General features: G+C 43.6%; 1 protein-coding gene across 3 annotated transcripts in view; it reads left to right on the forward strand.

Moving 5' to 3' along the window:
* Window positions 1-18,884, forward strand: part of cabin1 (calcineurin binding protein 1) — a 519,061-nt gene that overhangs the window by 69,813 nt on the left and 430,364 nt on the right. For all 3 annotated transcript variants that reach the window (XM_060843824.1, XM_060843825.1, XM_060843826.1), the window contains 4 exons: window positions 13,391-13,541; window positions 15,513-15,625; window positions 17,052-17,213; window positions 18,364-18,570. In XM_060843824.1, the coding sequence (XP_060699807.1) occupies window positions 13,391-13,541; window positions 15,513-15,625; window positions 17,052-17,213; window positions 18,364-18,570 (633 nt within the window). The remainder of the gene's footprint in view (window positions 1-13,390; window positions 13,542-15,512; window positions 15,626-17,051; window positions 17,214-18,363; window positions 18,571-18,884) is intronic.

Genomic DNA, 18,884 nt, shown 5'->3' on the forward strand with positions numbered 1-18,884 from the left:
TGTGATAATAAATGGATAGTACTGTCATGGGGAGAGATATTCTTCTACGGAGGTGACCTCTGAAGACTGTTACCTGCCAAGAGTTGTGATTAAGGACTAAAATAAAACCAAGAACTGCGGATGTCAGAAATTTGAAACTGAAGCAGAAAATGCTGGAAAATCTGTTCTGAAAAGGTGTCACTGGACTCGAAGCACTCATTTTGTTTTCTGTCCACAGATGCTGCCAGGCCTGCTGAGTTTCTCCAGTTCAAGGATTTCTGTTAGGAGTGGACTAAGGTGGGAAGGTTAGATCCGGTTCTCATGGTCCACTTAGAAATGCATCCCATGCAATAATAAATTTACAATAAAAGTGAGAGTGGGGGTCGGAGGAGAGTGGAGGAAGGAGGAGCGAATAAGGTCCAAAGTAAAATGCAAAGCCTCAAAGGTTGTAATCTCTGGATTATTAATTGAGCCACAAAGCAATTGCCATATGGTCACGGCGATTAGAAAATGAAACGCATAGCTCTAATAATGATAGCAGAAGGCAGAGTTTGGATTTCCAGTGCTCAGGAAAGAGAGAGCTGTTTTCTTAGAACGTTTGGAGCCCAGTGTCCTGAAAATCGTATGACTAGGCTTTTGAGTGAAGGGAGACTTGTAAGTTTAAAGAGAACAGTTGAGGCAATAGAACAGTCATGATCTGGGTAAAGACAAACATGTAGGACACGAAGCGACAGAGAGTCTAATTGTAATAATGTGTCGACGAATATGCTTATGTGGCAAATAATAATTAAAAATAAGCACTTGGTCTGAACGTGTGAAGCATCTGCAATAAGATAAATGCTGCAAGTGGCATTAAATAATTTAGATCTAATTGCTGTGATGGCGATACAATTATAAAGTGACCAAATTTGACAATAAATATTCCAGGAAGCATTTTAACTTTTTTTTTAACATAAGCTGAGACTGTCGTATTATTGATGGTTTAGTTGGGGTGGCATTTGATAAGTGCATTCAGGAAAGCTTACTCAAGCAGTACATAGGACTGCAGATGCTGGAGATCCGAGCTGAAAATGTGTTGCTGGAAAAGCGCAGCAGGTCAGGCAGCATCTCCTGCTCCTTGGATGACCGGCTGCCTGACCTACTGCGCTTTTCCAGCAACACATTTTCAGCTCAAGCAGTATATAGAGGATCGTACTCTGGAAGGGGCAAAACTTGACTTACACTTGGGAAATAGGGCAGGGCAGGTGACTGAGGTGACAATGGAGAAGACCAGTGACCATAGTTCATTTAATTTTAAGATAGTTATGGAATGGGACAAAAAAGAGCTACAAGTTCAGGTTCTAAATTGAAGGCAAGGCAAATTTTGATTTAATTAGACTGGAGCTTGCAGGGATTGACTGGAGTTTTGTTTGCAGGCAAAGGGACCTCTCGCAAGTGGGGGGCATTTAAAAGTGAGAACTAGAGTTCAAGGTCTATATGTTCCTGTGAAGGTGAAGGGCAAGGTTGGCAGGAATAGGGAACCCTGGATGACAAGAGATACTGAAGCTGTAACCAGAAAAAGGGAGGAGGCATGGCTCAGGTACAAGCAGGTGGGATCAAGGGAATCCTTGGAAGTATATTGGAGATAGACGAGTTTACTGAAGAAAAAAATCAGCAGGGCAAAAAGGGGCAACAAGGTAGCCTTAGCTGAGAAGATTAAGGTGAATCCAAAGAGGTTTCTTAAGTATAATAAAGGAAAGAGAATAACTAGAGAGAGAATACGACCTCTCAAGGGCCAAATTGAACATGTACGTGTAGAACCGCAAGGGATGGGTGAGATCCTCAATATTTCTCCACTGTGTTTACTGTAGAGAAAGATGTGAAGATTTGGGAACTTCGGTAAGTTAGTAATGATATCTTGATAACAACCTATAGCACAGTAGAGGAGATGTTGAATATATGAAGGTGGATAAATATCCTGGTCCTGACCAGATATACCCAAGAACACTGCAAGAGGCTAGAGAAGAAATTGCGGAGACCCTGTCTGATAGTTTTGTATCGTCGTTAGCCATGGGTGAGGTCCTGGAAGACTTGATGGTAGCGAATGTTGTGCCCTTGTTTAAGAAAGACTGCTAAGAAACAACTGGGAACTATAGACCAATAAACCTAACAGCTGTGGAGTGTAAGTTACCTGAGAAGATTCTGAGAGGTAAAATATATATGCATTTGGAAAGGCAAGGTTTGATTAGGAATAGACATCTCCCATGGCTTTGTACATGGGAGATCATGCCTGATAAATTTGTTAGAGTTCTTTGATGAAGTGACCAGGAAGTTTGATGAGGGCAGAGTGGTAGGTGTAGGCTACATGGATTTCAGTAAGGCCTTTGATAAGGTTCCACATTGTAGGCTGCTCTGGAAGGTTGGATTGCACGGAATCTAGGGAGAGCTGGCAAATTAGATAAACATTTGGCTTGATGATAGGAAGTAGAGGGTAATAGTGTAAGGATGCTTGTCGAACTGGAAGCCCGTGACTAGAGGAGTGTCTCTTGGTCGGTGCTGGGCCCATTACTGTTTGTTGTCCATATCAGTGATTTTGATGAGAATGTAAAAGGCATGATTAGTAAGTTTGCAGATGACTGAAGATAGGCGGTATTGTGGCCAGTGAGGAAGGTTATAAGAAATTGTAGCAGGACCTTTAATCAGCTGGGCAAGTGTTCTGAGAAATGGCAAATGGAGTTCAGTTAACCCTATTGCGAATCCTCTTGCAAGGATGCCTGCCTTGAAGAAGGTTTCCTCCTCTCTCTACAAGAATCTCAGGGAGTCCATCTCCCACTGCAATTCCCAGGTCATTTCCTCTGCCCTGAAGCTCTTCAACCATGTCGTGAAACAAACTCGCTACCACAGCCACACTTGCTTCCTCAGTGCCTGCCTCCGTAACCAACTCATCCCACACGGACTCCGCACCACCTTTAAACCAGCAGAGTTCGGAACCAAACAGGACAAATAGTACAGACTACAGATTCAAAAACACCAGCAACAGTTCTCCTTCAAGATCCTCCGCTCCACGCTCACAGCAATGCACCGGCACCTAACCTCTCTACAGTCATCCCTGCCTCAGCTGAGGGCCACACTCTCTCAGAATTGCAAAAGACCCACTCTGTACTACATCCTCAGGAGAATTCATACTCTCAATAAACAGTATTTCAATTCCATCTCAAGCATCAAAAACTAAGTACAACAAACTTTTATCTACCCACCTCCATAACCAGCGCTCCTCAAACATCCCAGAAGATTCCCCTGGCCTCGGAAACTACTCAGACACCATTAGCCATGCGGCTGATGCAGCTGCCACCCTCACGCTGATTGATGATGTCTCTTCCACCCCCATCATGGCCACTCCCACAACAACTGCCCCATACAATTCCTCATGCATCACACGTGACATCACTTCCGCCCCTCACATCATTGCTAATGCCACATGCTCAGTGACTTCCGCCACCCCTACTGCCGTGGTTACCACCACTTCTGCCCCCACCAGCGCCACTCACCTGCATTCTGCTGACCCGCCCCCCCACAGACCCCATTGTCACTATCCCCACCCCCCAGTAGGGGAACACTAACCCACCCCCAATCCCCCCCCACCACACCCACACCAGTTACAGGTTCCGTCCCCACTCCCAGCTCCACACCCACACCAGATCCCAGCTCCCAGCCCTGCCGAGTTTTCACCATTCCTCCAGACCTCCCCGTCACTGAGGACGAACGATCAGTCCTCAACAAAGGACTCACATTCATCCCCCTCCGTCCACGCACCAATGAATTTAATACACACTGTGACGTCGAACAATTCTTCCGTCGCATTCGCCTCCGAGCTTACTTTCACAATCAGGATTCCCGCCCACCTTCCGAGAACCCCTTCGCCCACCTCCAACACACTGCATCCACCTGGACACCCCGCGCTGGCCTATTACCTGCCCTCAACCTCTTCATTTCCAACTGCCGCTGGGACATTAACCGCCTCAACCTGTCTACCCCCCTCCCCCACTCCAACCTCTCACCCTCACAACGCACAGCCCTCCAATCCCTCTGCTCCAATCCCAACCTCACCATCAAGCCAGTGGATAAAGGGGGCGCAGTGGTAGTCTGGCGCAATGACCTCTACACCGCTGAAGCCAAATGCCAACTCGATACCTCTTCCTACTGCCCCCTCGACCATGACCCAACCCCCCATCACCAAACTATCATCTCCCAAACCATACAGAACCTCATCATCTCAGGAGATCTCCCACCCACAGCTTCCAACCTCATTGTCCGGGAACCCCGCATTGCCCGGTTCTACCTCCTTCCCAAGATCCACAGGCCTGACCACCCTGGCCAACCCATTGTCTCAGCATGCTCCTGCCCCACTGAACTCATTTCCACCTACCTTGACACTGTCCTATCCCCCCTAGTCCAGGAACTTCCCTTTTACATTCGAGACACCACCCACACCCTCCACCTCCTCCAAGACTTCCGTTTCCCCGGTCGCCAATGCCTCATCTTCACCATGGATATCCAATCCCACTACACCTCCATCCGCCATGACCAGGGCCTCCAAGCCCTCCGTTTTTTTCCTCCCCAGACGTCCCCAACAGTACCCTTCCACCGACACTCTCATTCGTTTGGCTGAACTGGTCCTCGCCCTTAACAATTTCTCCTTTGAATCCTCCCACTTCCTTCAGACCAAAGGGGTAGCCATGGGCGCACGTATGGGCCCCAGCTATGCCTGTCTCTTTGTTGGCTACGTAGAACAGTTGATCTTCCGTAATTACACCGGCACCACTCCCCACCTCTTCCTCCGCTACATTGATGACTGCATTGACACCACCTCGTGCTCGCGCGAGGAGGTTGAGCAATTCATCAAGTTCATCAACAGATTCCACCCTGACCTTAAATTTACCTGGACCATCCACCCTGACCTTAAATTTACCTGGACCATCTCTGACACCTCCCTCCCCTTCCTGGACCTCTCCATTTCCATTAATGACGACCGACTTGACACTGACATTTTTTACAAACCTACCGACTCCCACAGGAACCTGGATTACACCTCTTCCCACCCTACCTCTTGCAAAAATGCCATCCTGTATTCCCAATTCCTCCGTCTCCGCCGTATCTGCTCCCAGGAGGACCAGTTCCACCACGGAACGCACCAGATGGCCTCCTCCTTTAGAGACAGCAATTTCCATTCCCATGTGGTTAAAGATGCCCTCCAATGCATCTCGTCCATATCCCGCACCTCCGCCCTCAGACTCCACCCTTCCAACCATAACAAGGACAGAACACCCCTGGTGCTCACCCTCCACCCTACCAACCTTCGCATAAACCAAATCATCCGCTGACATTTCCGCCACCTCTAAAAGGACCCCACCACCAGGGATATATTTCCCTCCCCACCCTTTTCTGTCTTCCACAAAGACCGTTCCCTTCGTGACTACCTGGTCAGGTCCATGCCCCCCTACAACCCACCCTCCCATCCTGGCACCTTCCCCTGCCACCGCAGGAACTGTAAAACCTGCGCCCACACCTCTATCCAAGGCCCTAAAGGAGCCTTCCACATCCATCAAAGTTTTACCTGCACATCCACTAATTTATTGTATCCGTTGCTCCTGATGCGGTCTCCTCCACACTGGGGAGACTGTGCGCCTCCTAGCAGAGCGCTTTAGGGAACATCTCCGGGACACCCGCACCAATCAACCACACCGCTTTGTGGCCCAACATTTCAACTCCCCCTCCCACTCTGCCGAGGACATGGAGGTCCTGGGTCTCCTTCACCGCCGCTCCCTCACCACCAGACGCCTGTAGGAAGAACGCCTCATCTTCCGTCTTGGGCATCAATGTGGACTTCAAGTTTCCTCATTTCCCTTTCCCCACCTCACCCTAGTTCCAAACTTCCAGCTCAGCACTGTCCCCATGTCTTGTCTGGACTTGTCCTACCTGCGTATCTCCCTTTCCACCTATCCACTCCACCCTGTCCTCCCTGACCTATCACCTTCATTCCCTACCCCACTCACCTATTGTACTGTATGCTACTTTCTCCCCACCCCCACCCTCCTCTAGCTTATCTCTCCACGCTTCAGGCTCTCTGCCTTTATTCCTGATGAAGGGCTTTTGCCCGAAACGTAGATTTCGCTGCTCCCTGGATGCTGCCTGAACTGCTGTGTTCTTCCAGCACCACTAATCCAGAATTCAGTTTAGATAAGTTGAGGTCTTGCATTTTGGAAAGTCAAATCAAGGTAGGAGTTTCATGGTGAATGGTAGGGCCTTAAGGAGTGTAGTGGAACAGAGGGACTTTGGAGCTCAGGTGCATGGTTCTCTGAAAGTAGAGTCACAGCTAGACAGGGCAGTGAAGAAGGCTTTTGGCACATTGGTCTTCATTAGTCGGGGCATTGAGTATAGAAGTTGGGAAGTTATGTTGCAGTTGGAGAGGGCATTGGTGAGGCCGCACTTGGAGTGTTGTGTTCAGTTTTGGTCACTTTGTTACAGGAAGGATGTTATTAAACTGGAAAGAGTGCAGAAGAAATTTACAAGGATGTTTAAGGTGTAGGTTTGCTCACTGAGCTGTAGGTTTGATATCCAGACGTTTCATTACCTGGCTAGGTAACACCAGTGGCAACCTCCAAGTGAAGTGAAGCTGTTGTCTCCTGCTTTCTATTTATATCTTTCTCCTGGATGGGGTTCCTGGGGTTTGTGGTGATGGTCATTTCCTGTTTGTTTTCTGAGGGGTTGATAGATGGCTATGTGTTTGTCATTTCACTTGGAGGTCACCACTGATGATGTTACCTAGCCAGGTAATGAAACGCCTGGATATCAAACCTACAGCTCAGCAAGCAAAGCTATACCCTAAACTCAACCTGAGCTACAAACCTTCACAAACCTTGCACAAGGATGTTGCCAGGACTCGGTGGTCTGAGTTATAGAGAGAAGTTGGACAAGCTCGGACTAGCTTCTTTAGAGGGTAGGAGACTAAGGGGAGATCTTATCGAAGTATATAAGATCCTGAGAGGCATGAATAGGGTGAATGTGCTCAGTCCTTTTTCTTGGGTTGAAGAATCAAGGACCAGAGGGCATCAGTTTAAGGTTAGAGGGGAAAGAATAAAAGGGAACCTGAGGGGCAATTATTTTTACACAGATGCATTTGGAATGAGCTGCCAGTGGAAGTGGTTGCGGCGGATACAGTAACAAAATTTAAAAGGCATTTGAACAAATACATGGATAGAACAAGTTTAGAAGGATATGGGCCAAATGCAGGGAAATGGAATTAGTGTGGCTGGACACTTTGGTTGGCATGGACTAGTTTGGGCCAGAGGGCCTGCCTCTGTGCTGTATGACTCAATGATTCACCACCCTCTCAGTGAAATATAATCTCAGTGGTCAATCCCGTATTCTGAGAATAATGTACTTGGTTTGAGACTGTCTTTTCAGTATCAACTCTGTTAAGTCCTGTCAGAATTTTATGTCAGTCAGATTTTTCCTCCTCGAACTGTGTCCATTTTTCCTCGCACTTCAATGAAGCACTTTTATGGCCTCTTTTTATTCAAGGGTTTTTAAAATGCAATCTATTTCTTGTTGGCCAAAGTAGTTTGGGGTAACATATTAATCAGTGCAGTATGACCAGGATCAGTGCTATTTACATTCACTGCCGATAAAACAAGTAGTTAGGAAAGTAAGGGATATGCTAGCCTTTAGTACAAAGGAATGTACCCAAATAGACAGTGCCTTTGTCTCCTCAACTACAAGATCCTTTCACGGTGCCAAGTGCAGGGAAATTGGGGTTAGTGTGGGTGGACATTTCAGAGTTAAAACCAGGTTATAGTCCAACAGATTTATTTGGAAGTACTAATTTCCGGAGCGCTACACCTTCATCAGGTAGCTCATGGGGCAGGATCATAGGACACAGAATTTATAGCCAAAGATTAGTGTCATACAAGTAAAATGATATATGATTTTACTTGCATGACAGTGTAATCTTTTGCTATAAATTCTGTGTCTTATGATCCTATTCCACAAACACCTGAAGAAGGAGCGGTGCTCTGAAAGCCAGTGCTTCCAAATAAACCTGTTGGACTATAACCTGGTGTTGTATGATTTTTAACTTTGTCCACCCCAGTCCAATACCGGCACCTCCACATTATGACATTTTGGTTGGCATGGACTGGTTGGGGCCAAAGGGCCTGTCTCCATGCCATATGAATATAAAACTTTTGAAAAGTCAGACAGAATAGAAAAAGATGGAGGAGGAAGGGTAGCCTTCATCGTTAAGAATGACGTAAGAATCTGAGTGAGAAAGGCTCTTGGTTCAGAAGATCATGAAGTAGAATCCTTATGGTTGGTGATCAGGAATAGCAACAGTCAGAACACACTAGTGGAGGCAGTTGAAAAGACAGAATATTAAAGAATAAATTATTGGAGCTTGTAACAGTTATCGGAGACTTCTATAAATGGGCCAATGAAATTACCAAAGGTGGTCTGCAATATAAGGTTAGTGCTTTTCTGACAGTTGTCTGGAACAATATACTGTATTAGCAGTTTTTGAGAAGATTTGTAGCTCTGGTTGATGATAAATATGTAAGTTAGCTCACTGAGCTTGAAGGTTTATTTTCAGACATTTTGTCACCATACTAGGTAACATCATCAGTGAAACTCACTGATACCTTGTATGGTGACAAAATGCCTGAAAACAAGCTTTTAAGCTCAGCAAGCTAACTTACATAAAATATACTGTATTTTGGAAGCAACTTGGGGATAAAGATATTTTAAATCCAGTATTGTGAAATAACTCTGGGTTAATTGGTCTCATTGTAAGATTTGCTGGACAATAGAGATTGTAATACAACAGAATTTCATATAAAGTTTGAAAGTAACATGCTCCAGTCCAATGTAAAAATCTTAAATGTAAACAAAACTGATTGTACAGGTAGAAGTAAGGAGTTGGCTAAGGTTGATTTAGACATATAGGCAAAATGATATGGTTCTCAGTAAACAAATATTTGAAGAGCAAGTCAAAGCATTCACGAAGGTGCATTCAATTGAAAATCAAGAACTGTGTGAGAAAGACCCATCCTTGGCTTAATAGGGAGGTTAAGGCTAGATTTGGTTAAAAATGAGAGAGATAAATTTGCAAAGAATAGTTGCAAGCCTGAAGAGTTCTAGCATTTTAGAAACCAGCCAAGGACCACTAAACCATTGATTACAAAGGGAAAAAAACCTGAGTCTAAATTAGCTAGAGATATAAAAACAAATTGTAAAATAGAAGTGAGTAGATAAAGTAAACACTTGTCCCTTAGGAGCAGGGAAAAAATAAATTATGTGGAATGAGGAAATGGTAGACATTGTCCAAGCATTTTGTCTCTACACATAGTAGAGACACAAGTTATTTACCTGAAATAATGGTAAGCTAGAGATCCAGAAAGGTGAGGAAATCAAGGGAATAGCAGCACAAACTCAAGAGACTAAAACTGATAAAGCTGCAGGACCTGATGGCATACATTTTAAGCTTCTAAAAGAGAGCACTTCAGTGAGATTTCTGTACGTAAGATCACAAGACCATAAGACTTAACAGCAGAAATTGGGCCATTTGGCCCATCATTGGCTCCACCATTGAATCATGGCTGATAGGCTTTTCAACCCCATATTCTTGCTTTCTCCTCATAACCTTTGATCCTCTTGGCAATCAAGAGCTTATCCATCTCTGAGGCCAGGTCATTGAGTATATTTAAAACAACAGCCTTCTGTGGCAAAGAATTCCACAGATTCACCACTCACTGGCTAAAGAAGTTTCTCCTTATCACCGTTCTAAAAGGTCTTTCCTTTAATCTGAGGCTGTGCCCTTGGCTCCTCATCTCTCCTGTCAATGGAAACATCTTCCCGACATCATCTTTGTCTGGGTCGTTCAGTATTCTGAAAACTTCAATCACGTTCCCCCCCCCCATCCTTCTAAACTCTTATCGAGTATAGCCCACAGAGTCTTTTTTTAGATTACTTACAGTGTGGAAACAGGCCCTTCGGCCCAACAAGTCCACACCGACCCGCCGAAGCGCAACCCACCCATACCCCTACATATAACCCTTACCTAACACTACGGGCAATTTAGCACGGCCAATTCACCTGACCCGCACATCTTTGTGACTGTGGGAGGAAACCGGAGCACCCGGAGAAAACCCACGCAGACACGGGGAGAATGTGCAAACTCCACACAGTCAGTCGCCTGAGGCGGGAATTGAACCCAGGTCCCTGGCGCTGTGAGGCAGCAGTGCTAACCACTGTGCCACCGTGCCGCCCTGAACATTCTTGAACATTCAATGTCCTTGAACATTCCTCATATATTAAGCCTTTCGTTCCTGGGATCATTCTCGTGAACCTCCTGTGGACCCGCTCCAGGGCCAGTACATCTTTCCTGAAGGTAAAAACAATGACTGCAGGTGCTGGAAACCAGATTCCAGATTAGTGGTGCTGGAAGAGCACAGCTGTTCACGCAGCATCCGAGGAGCAGTAACATTGACGTTTCGGGCAAAAGCCCTTCATTAAGAATAAAGGCAGAGACCCTGAAGCGTGTAGAGATAAGCTAGAGGAGGGTGGGAGTGGGGAGAAAGTAGCATAGAGTACAGTAGGTGAGTGGGGGAGGGGATGAAAGTGATAGGTCAGGGAGGAGGGTGGAGTGGATAGGTGGAAAACAAGATATTGGATTAGTGGTACTGGAAGAGCACAGCAGTTCAGGCAGCATCCGAGGAGCAGCAAAACCAAGTCATGGGGACAGTGCTGAGCTGGAAGTTTGGAACTAGGGTGAGGTGGGGGAAGGGGAAATGGGGAAACTGTTGCAGTCCACATTGAAGTGTTCTGAGGTGGAAGATGAGGCGTTCTTCCTCCAGGCGCCTGGTGGTGAGGGAGCGTGGTGAAGGAGGCCCAGGACCTCCATGTCCTCGGCAGAGTGGGAGGGGGAGTTGAAATGTTGGGCCACGGGGCGGTGTGGTTGATTGGTGCGGGTGTCCCAGAGATGTTCCTTAAAGCGCTCCGCTAGGAGGCGTCCAGTCTCCCCAATGTAGAGGAGACCACATCGGGAGCAACGGATACAATAAATGATATTGGTGGATGTGCAGGTAAAACTTTGATGTGGAAGGTTCCTTTAGGGCCTTGGATGGAGGTGAAGGAGGAGTGTGGGCGCAGGTTTTGCAATTCCTGCATTGGCAGGGAAAAGTGCCAGGATGGGAGGGTGGGTTGTAGGGGGGGGTGGACCTGACCAGGTAGTCACGGAGGGAATGGTCTTTGCGGAAGGCAGAAAGGGGTGGGGAGGGAAATATATCCTTGGTGGTGGGGTCTTTTTGGAGGTGGTGGAAATGTCGGCAGATGATTTGGTTTATGCGAAGGTTGGTAGGATGGAAGGTGAGCACCAGGGGTGTTCTGTCCTTGTTACGGTTGGAGGGGTGGGGTCTGAGGGCAGATGTGTGGGATGTGGCTGAGATGCGTTGGAGGGCATCTTTAACCACGTGGGAAGAGAAATTGTGGTCTCTAAAGAAAGAGGCCATCTGGTGTGTTCTGTGGTGGCATGGGGCCCAAAATTGTTCACAATACTCCAAATGTGGTCTGACCATAGCCTTATAAAGCTCCCTCCTTTTATATTCTAATTCTCTTGAAATGAATGACATCTGTGCCCTCTCAGTCTGGTTCCTTTTATGGGAACAGCTTCTCCCATCTCCTCTGTCCAGTCTGCTCATGATTTTGACTTCCTGTATCAAATCACTTATTAACCTTCTCTCCAAAGAGTACAGTCCCAACAACTTCAGTCTATCCTCATAACTGAAGTTTGTCCTTCTTGGAACTAGTTTTGTGTTTTTCTAACTCATTAGGTTTCCCATATTTGCAAAACATTATTTACAAAATTTGAAATGGTGCGCTTGATTCTGCGTCTGAATTGTACACGTAAATACTAAGGCAATCTCAACACTGACTTTATTCAACCCTACCTGTTGCCAGTTTGATTTGTCCATTTTGCTGCGTTTTCCTTGATTTCATGTATTCTTCCCATAGCTATTATTTTACTGTTCATCTGTCGAAAGCCTTTTGAAAACCCAAGTATGTTACACTTGCATGACCCTTATCTCTCACTTTTAGACCATAAGATATAGGAGCAGAATTGGGCCAACCGAGTCTGCTCTGCTATTCGATCATTGCTGATATGTTTCTCAATCCAATATCCTGCCTTCTGCCTGTAGCCCTTGTTCCCCTTACTAACCTTGCTTCTACTTTAAATAACTGAGTGATGTTGGTTAACCAACACCTTCCCTTTAGAAGTTACACTGACTACTCATCATTATATTTTTAGTTTCCAGCTGTTTCTCAATTATATCAAGGAAAGATTCCATCGTCTGTCTTGTAAATGATAAACAAATTGGTCTACAGTTTCCTGAACTTGTTCATGCTTCCTTTTTCAGTTATTAAAATCTTATTTCCTGCCGTTCAGTCTTATGGACTATTCCCTATTTTTCTAATGGTCCATATATACAATCTTCACACTATTTAAGTAAACACATTTGTACATCATTTGTATAGACTCTGCTGTTTCCTCATGTACAGTTGAAAAGGTTTCTCCTCCAAGTTAATCTATCAATTATCTCTCCTCTTTCAGAAATGACTTTCCAAGGAATGATAATAAAAATGCAATGTTACATTAATTGTGCTAACCTGTCTGGACATTACAGTGTAATCATCTCTTTTGAGGCAAAGTCACTCATAACTGGTTCTGACATTTTCTGTTTTTGTAAGTTTATTATGTATATCCATTAGTCACCCTACCTTTTATACAGCCTACTGACTATTGTGATAAAGGTTTCTAACATATTATTACCTGGAAACTTGGCTTCTAAAGTAGAAGTAAGTGGATTTCTGGTCTTTAGTTCTGTGGAGGAGACTTGTCTTTTTGAGTGCAAGAAAATGCTTTCTTAAGTATTGGGTCAAAATAGCCAGACCAAAAAAATTAAATGCCCAAACAAGTCATCTGATGGAACAGTTGCTGAAGTGCTTACTAGTTTAAGATACACCTGTAAAGAGAGAGGTGGAGAAGGAGCCTGCAAACAGTTCTAAGTGTGAATAAACATCTTTAAAAGATCCAAGCCAGCAGAAATGCAATTAAATTTGGCAGTTTCCAGACCATTGGAGCTGAAAATAAATTTTGAACTATTTTTGCAATTTAAGTAGCCAGAACTATTTTCTTTGAGTTGAGTGAAGGTTAGTGAGCTGGTCTATGTGTCTCTGAAGAAAAGGAACTTATGATCTATCAAAGCCAAGTTTCACTCCAGTATTACTAGCAGTTGAAATCATCAACACAGACAAACATCAAATATTTGCTGTTCACATCCTGTAAAAGGTTGAAAACAAAATCCTTGTGTCTGTGTTGTAGATCATTGACTGCAGCATGGGAGTACCTGAAGATTCCAAAGAGCCAACTGTGTCGTCAGTGCTGCCTTGGATCACATTGTACAGGATCATAAAACACGAGGAGGAGGAGTTTGACACTCTTCGCCGCCAGCATTGTAAAAACGAAGACTCTGGTCTGTGTTACTTTCTGGATTTAGGGATAAAGGAAGTTCAGAGCAGAATCTGTGATGTTTAGGCGTGCTAATAATGTTACTCTGCTTTATCTTCCAAGTGCTGTCAGCTTTCAAAAGGAATGGTGAACTGTTTTTGCATACTATGCTATGTTTCAGTGTTGTGATTAGAAAGCCAAGTGTTTAAGGAAACTCTATATGAGCATTGAAGGCACTGCTAGAACTTGCTGGCAGTGTTTAGTGATGAATACAGATGATATGCTGCCCTATTTATCCTCAAATACAGATACACTAATGTGGCTTGATTTCTCTGGCTCTTGGTTTCTTGATGACTCTATGTAAAACCTGCTTCATAAATTTGAGACTTTCCATGGATTTTCCTCACTATTCTCAATGAGTAATGTGTAGCTTGACAGGTGTTAACTATATAGTATTTAGTTCGGGAGCAGGCGCCAGAGAGGAGAAGTACAATGGGAGTAGGCCATTCAGCCAGTCAAGCCTGCATCAGCATTCATTACTGCTGATCATTGACTTCAATATCTTTTTCCCCCACACTATCCTCATACATTTTGCATCATTAGTATTGAGAAATATGTCCATTTCTTCTTCTTGCCTGACAAAACTCTTATCAACCTGTTTTGAAATTTTCAACTGGTCCCCAGTGTTCACAGCCCTTTGGTTGAGAGTCCCTGTTTTCCACTAACATTGCAAAAACATGTGGGACATCAACCCTGAACCTGTATTAATTTTGTAAAACTATCCTCTTGTCTGGTATCCCATCAGAAACAAATCCCTCTACTTATTGTATCCTTTCACAAATTTCTTTGCTAAATTACTCCTTAATCCTCTATACACCAGAGAATGCAAGCTTTATCAGCGTAACCTTTTTAAAAAATTGCATTGTTCAGATGCAACAGAACTGCTCAAACTCTATGCCACTATCACCTTGCTGAGGTGTGGACTCCAGTATTAAACTGTGTTCTCAATGGAGTCTAGCTAGAATGTTTTGGCATGACTTTGGCACTTTAGGCTCCAGCTCCTTGGTATGTGTGTACTAATTAGTGCTTACTGTAAAGAGATCCAAGAATCAAAATTCTTCTCTACACACTTACTTCTACTCTTAATTCATATGTTCATTTATAGTTCTGAGCTTCTCAACATTTAGAAAACATTTCTGGCCTATCTTTGTTGGCTCTCAAGTAAAAGACCTCGCACTTGTCCTCATTGAACTCCATAGCTCTTGGGCAAATGAGGTGATGTGGATTGGGCTACAAGCAGCAGAATTCTGCAGAATCTGGAGTTTATGAAAGGAAGAGAGAAGGGGATGGAGCTTGTGAAGACTTGTAGCAGTTTGGAGGGGATGAGGGTTTCAGTGGTCTGATTATGACTGAGATTCAAACTGATGCCTGATGTCTTAGAACTGAGAATTAAAGGGAATCTGAGATTGTGAACATGATTTTAGAGTATAAACTATCTTGATTTGGGGTGTTGTTTGATGACCACCTCCTGTTACTGGACATTTCTGGATACTGGGGATAGAGTTTGCCATTTCTGACCAATGGTGAGCAGATGGAGAGCTCATTTTCTAGTTTGGAGAAGTTGTTTTCTTCCTTCTCTCATGATGATGTCAGCTACTTGATGTGGCATCGGATGGCACTCAGAACTCAAGTGTATATTCTTCATCTGAGAGTCCATACAGTAGGTGTTGGTAGGCTGTACCCTATGGAAAGCATTTCGCAACTCAATTCTGCTCGGGAAGTTATGTTTCCTATTGGTTTGAGTAATTGTAATTGTAACTGGCTTGAGTTTGAGAAACTTGGATGTTTTGCTTAGGGATGTTGAGGCTGGTTGTATCATGCTGACAGGTTAATACAATTGACTATCACAACCCTATTTAGATTTGTTCAATGTTACCACCGTAAACAATGTTTCCAAGAACATTTCTGTTTTTGTTAATACCCCTGTATTTTGTAGATCCTGAAACTCCAATGCTGCCTTCCTCTCTGATGTTGCTGAACACAGCACACGAGTACCTGGGGCGAAGATCCTGGTGCTGTAATTCTGAGGGAGCACTACTGAAGTTCTATGTAAGTACCCTTGATTAGAACATGCCATGACTCTGGTGGGAAGAGCTGCAGAAAATCAGGCGCCACCATTCAATGTGAGATGTGACCAATTTAATCATAGGGATCATTAGTTTGCCTGACAGTGACCATTAACTAAAGTAAAAGACAAAACAAAAGATGATTAATTATGGTAAACTTATGCTTTAACGTGGCAAAAGAGATTATTAATTGGCAAGCCTAAATTATACCATCTCTAAATTCAAACTCGGATGTGTGTATTCTCAAATGGCATGGACATGACATATGAGACTAACAGTTATTAGGGAATATGGTGACATAACACACGGAAAAGGAAGCAAGTCTGTGGATCGACTCTAAATCACAAAGGGAAAGAAGGTGATTTTGAAACAGTTCTTTTAGTTTTTGGTGATGATACCATGTTGCTTACCGCAGTGATCCTCAATTTAGTAGTTGGTCAGTAGGTCTTGATTTCTTTTCCACTGAGGGAAGATGTGATCTGGCTTGAGTACAGGCCTTTTGGAGATCTGGGTGTAACCTGCAATGTGGTATCATTGTCAAAAACCAAAAAAAAAATCAAAAACTAGAATCTTATCCATAGACATTTTTTCTTTTTGTACACTTTTCACCAATGATATTCCTGAACTATATTTGCCTCATCTGTCCTGCCCATCCTTTTTGTGAATGAATTTGACCAAGTCACAGTCTTGCCTTAGCTTTGCAGTAAAACTGTTACTTAAAATAATCCAAATGCTCTTGCTGAGCTGCTTGTTTGTTTTAACCCAACTTTCTCATAAAAGTGTAAAATCCAGCTTCTTCAGGTAAAAATATGCCCTTGTGTGACCAATAAGTGACCACGCAGTTCCACTTTTCCACTTTGTTTCAATCCTTACAAACATAACATGAGGAACACTGGAATTCCTTCCTTGATTTTTGTGCTGTTTGAATGAGCTAGACTTTTATGTAGGATTAGATTTGAGAGAATGTATTTATCAGGTAAAGCTGAACAAACTCCAGCTCTTGCTTGAGAGAAATCTTCAGAATAGTTTGTTGAAGACAACTAAAAAGGGTATGATAAGGTAGGCACATAAGGTCAGCACTTGAGGACTAGAAGCAGGGACCATCAATATAACACAATTCCTAAAAATTCTAGTGACTTTGAGCAGAAAAGTCTTTATTCAGAGGGTGACTAGGATGTGGAGCTTTTGACCAGAAGGTGCAATTGAGGTGGAGGGAAGAGGGAGCTGGAAAAGCATACGAAGGAGAACTGAAAAGTGATTTGCTGATTTGGTTAGATTAACTAAGGTGGGAGAAGTCTGTTGTGGATTAGAAGCACTGACGTTGACCATTTGAGTGAAATGGCCTCTATTTGTGCAGTGGAGTTTAATATTATTTGGTTTACTGTTGAGAAATATGCTTTTCTTTATAGGTTCGAGTCCTTCAGAAGGAATTGTCTGCATCAAGACCAGAAGATGCCCACCCCTTTAAAGAAGAGCTGGAGACTGCCCTCGAGCAGTGCTTTTACTGTTTATATGCCTATCCTAGCAAGAAGAGTAAGGCTAGATATCTGGAGGAGCACTCTGCTCAGCAGGTGTGTAGTTATGAATAAATTACATACAAGCCTAGGTAAAGTAAGATGTTTTATCATGGAGAAAGCAGTACCAGAAAACTTTCCACTCAGCTGTGAAATTAGTCCCTGAGTACTGATTATTCTGGAATTGCTTTCAAAATGTCCACAATGAATCAAACAGCCTCTTTCTGCATCTTTACAACTGTGATCTTGTACTGCATTCTGTCTGTTTAGTGATTACAAGTCATTTATTTTTAATTTAATGATGAACTGGAGAGAAGAATTTTACTTCGCAAATGTGGGCTATGATGAGTTTCATAGAATCCCTACAGTGTGGAAGCAGGCTCTTTGGCCTATCGAGTCCATGCTGACCTTCCAAAAAGCAATCCACCACACCCACCCTGTAACCCTGTATTTCCCATGGCTAATCCACCTAGCCTGTATATCCCCAGACACAATGGGAAATTTAGCATGTTTAATCCACCTAACCGGCCCAACTTTGGATTGTGTGAGGAAACTGGAGCATTGGAGAAAACCCATGCAGACGCCAGGAAATAATCCACACAGACAGTGGTTCAAGGGTGGAATTGAACCCAGGTCCCTGTGGCTGTGAAGCAGCAGTACTAACACTGGACCACTGAGTTTGTGGCTGAACAGATAAAGATGTTGCAGTGTAAACAAGGAGTATTGAAACTTATGCCTGGGTTATATGCAACCATGAAACTATTCTCCATTCCATTTGCACTTTGATTTGTCAGCAATCTATTCACTTGAGTAAAATTGAATTTGGAAGTCTGAAAAGGACTTTTTAAAGTACTGTTCATGAATGCATCCTAGGTCTGTTGTCATCAGCAACTTGAGGTACCTGAAAATGAATGAAAAGACTGATTTTGGTTGCAAGTGACTTCCAAGGCTTATGGGTTCCATGAAATTGGAAAAGAAAACAACTTTGGCCCATATAGCAACTGTAGCTGCAATCCTCCACTCTTTGCATCATTACCCTTAGCTGTGTTGCAGTAAGGAGCCACCAAACAGGAGTACAGATGGTTCTCCATGGGAGCATTCATGTATTTCTTTACCTACCTTCCGAGTGGATGTTCTTCAAACCATGTCTGATGGCTTAACATTAATTATCACCTTGTCTTTCCTCCTGTATCTTTCAACTATATAGGTGGAACTGGGTTGGAATGATGCAGAATTTATGTTTGATTATTTCAAGCCCAAGAATTGCCCAGAATTCGACAGCTACAAGACCAGCACTGTGTCTGCAGATCTGGCAAACCTTTTGAAGAAGATTGCTGCGATAGATCGAGATGAGGATAACCTGCCCCTCTCAATTGAAAGCGTAACAGCCTATATTGAAGGCTCTGTTGACACGGTATTGGCAATACTACTTTTAGTGCAATTACCAAGAGTTAAATTTCAGAGTTTCAAGTAAACAGTATCTTATTAAAACAGAAATTACATTATCCAATACGTAAAGAATGCAACATGTGATGCATTACTGAGCTAAACAATCCAAGGATATTAAGATTTTGACTTCTGAACTGTGTTTAGTTAGCTGATTTAGGACAGAGTAGTTGTATACTCCTTTTAATGTCTGTGTTAGAAAGGAATGGGTCAACTGGCTACTGCTCTTGACTGCTACTCCATATAAACTAAAAGAGAATGTACAATTAAGTTCAGTAAGAC

Source organism: Hemiscyllium ocellatum, chromosome 24 (genome assembly GCF_020745735.1).
Source record: "Hemiscyllium ocellatum isolate sHemOce1 chromosome 24, sHemOce1.pat.X.cur, whole genome shotgun sequence".
In the NCBI taxonomy this organism is placed as follows: Eukaryota; Metazoa; Chordata; class Chondrichthyes; order Orectolobiformes; family Hemiscylliidae; genus Hemiscyllium; species Hemiscyllium ocellatum.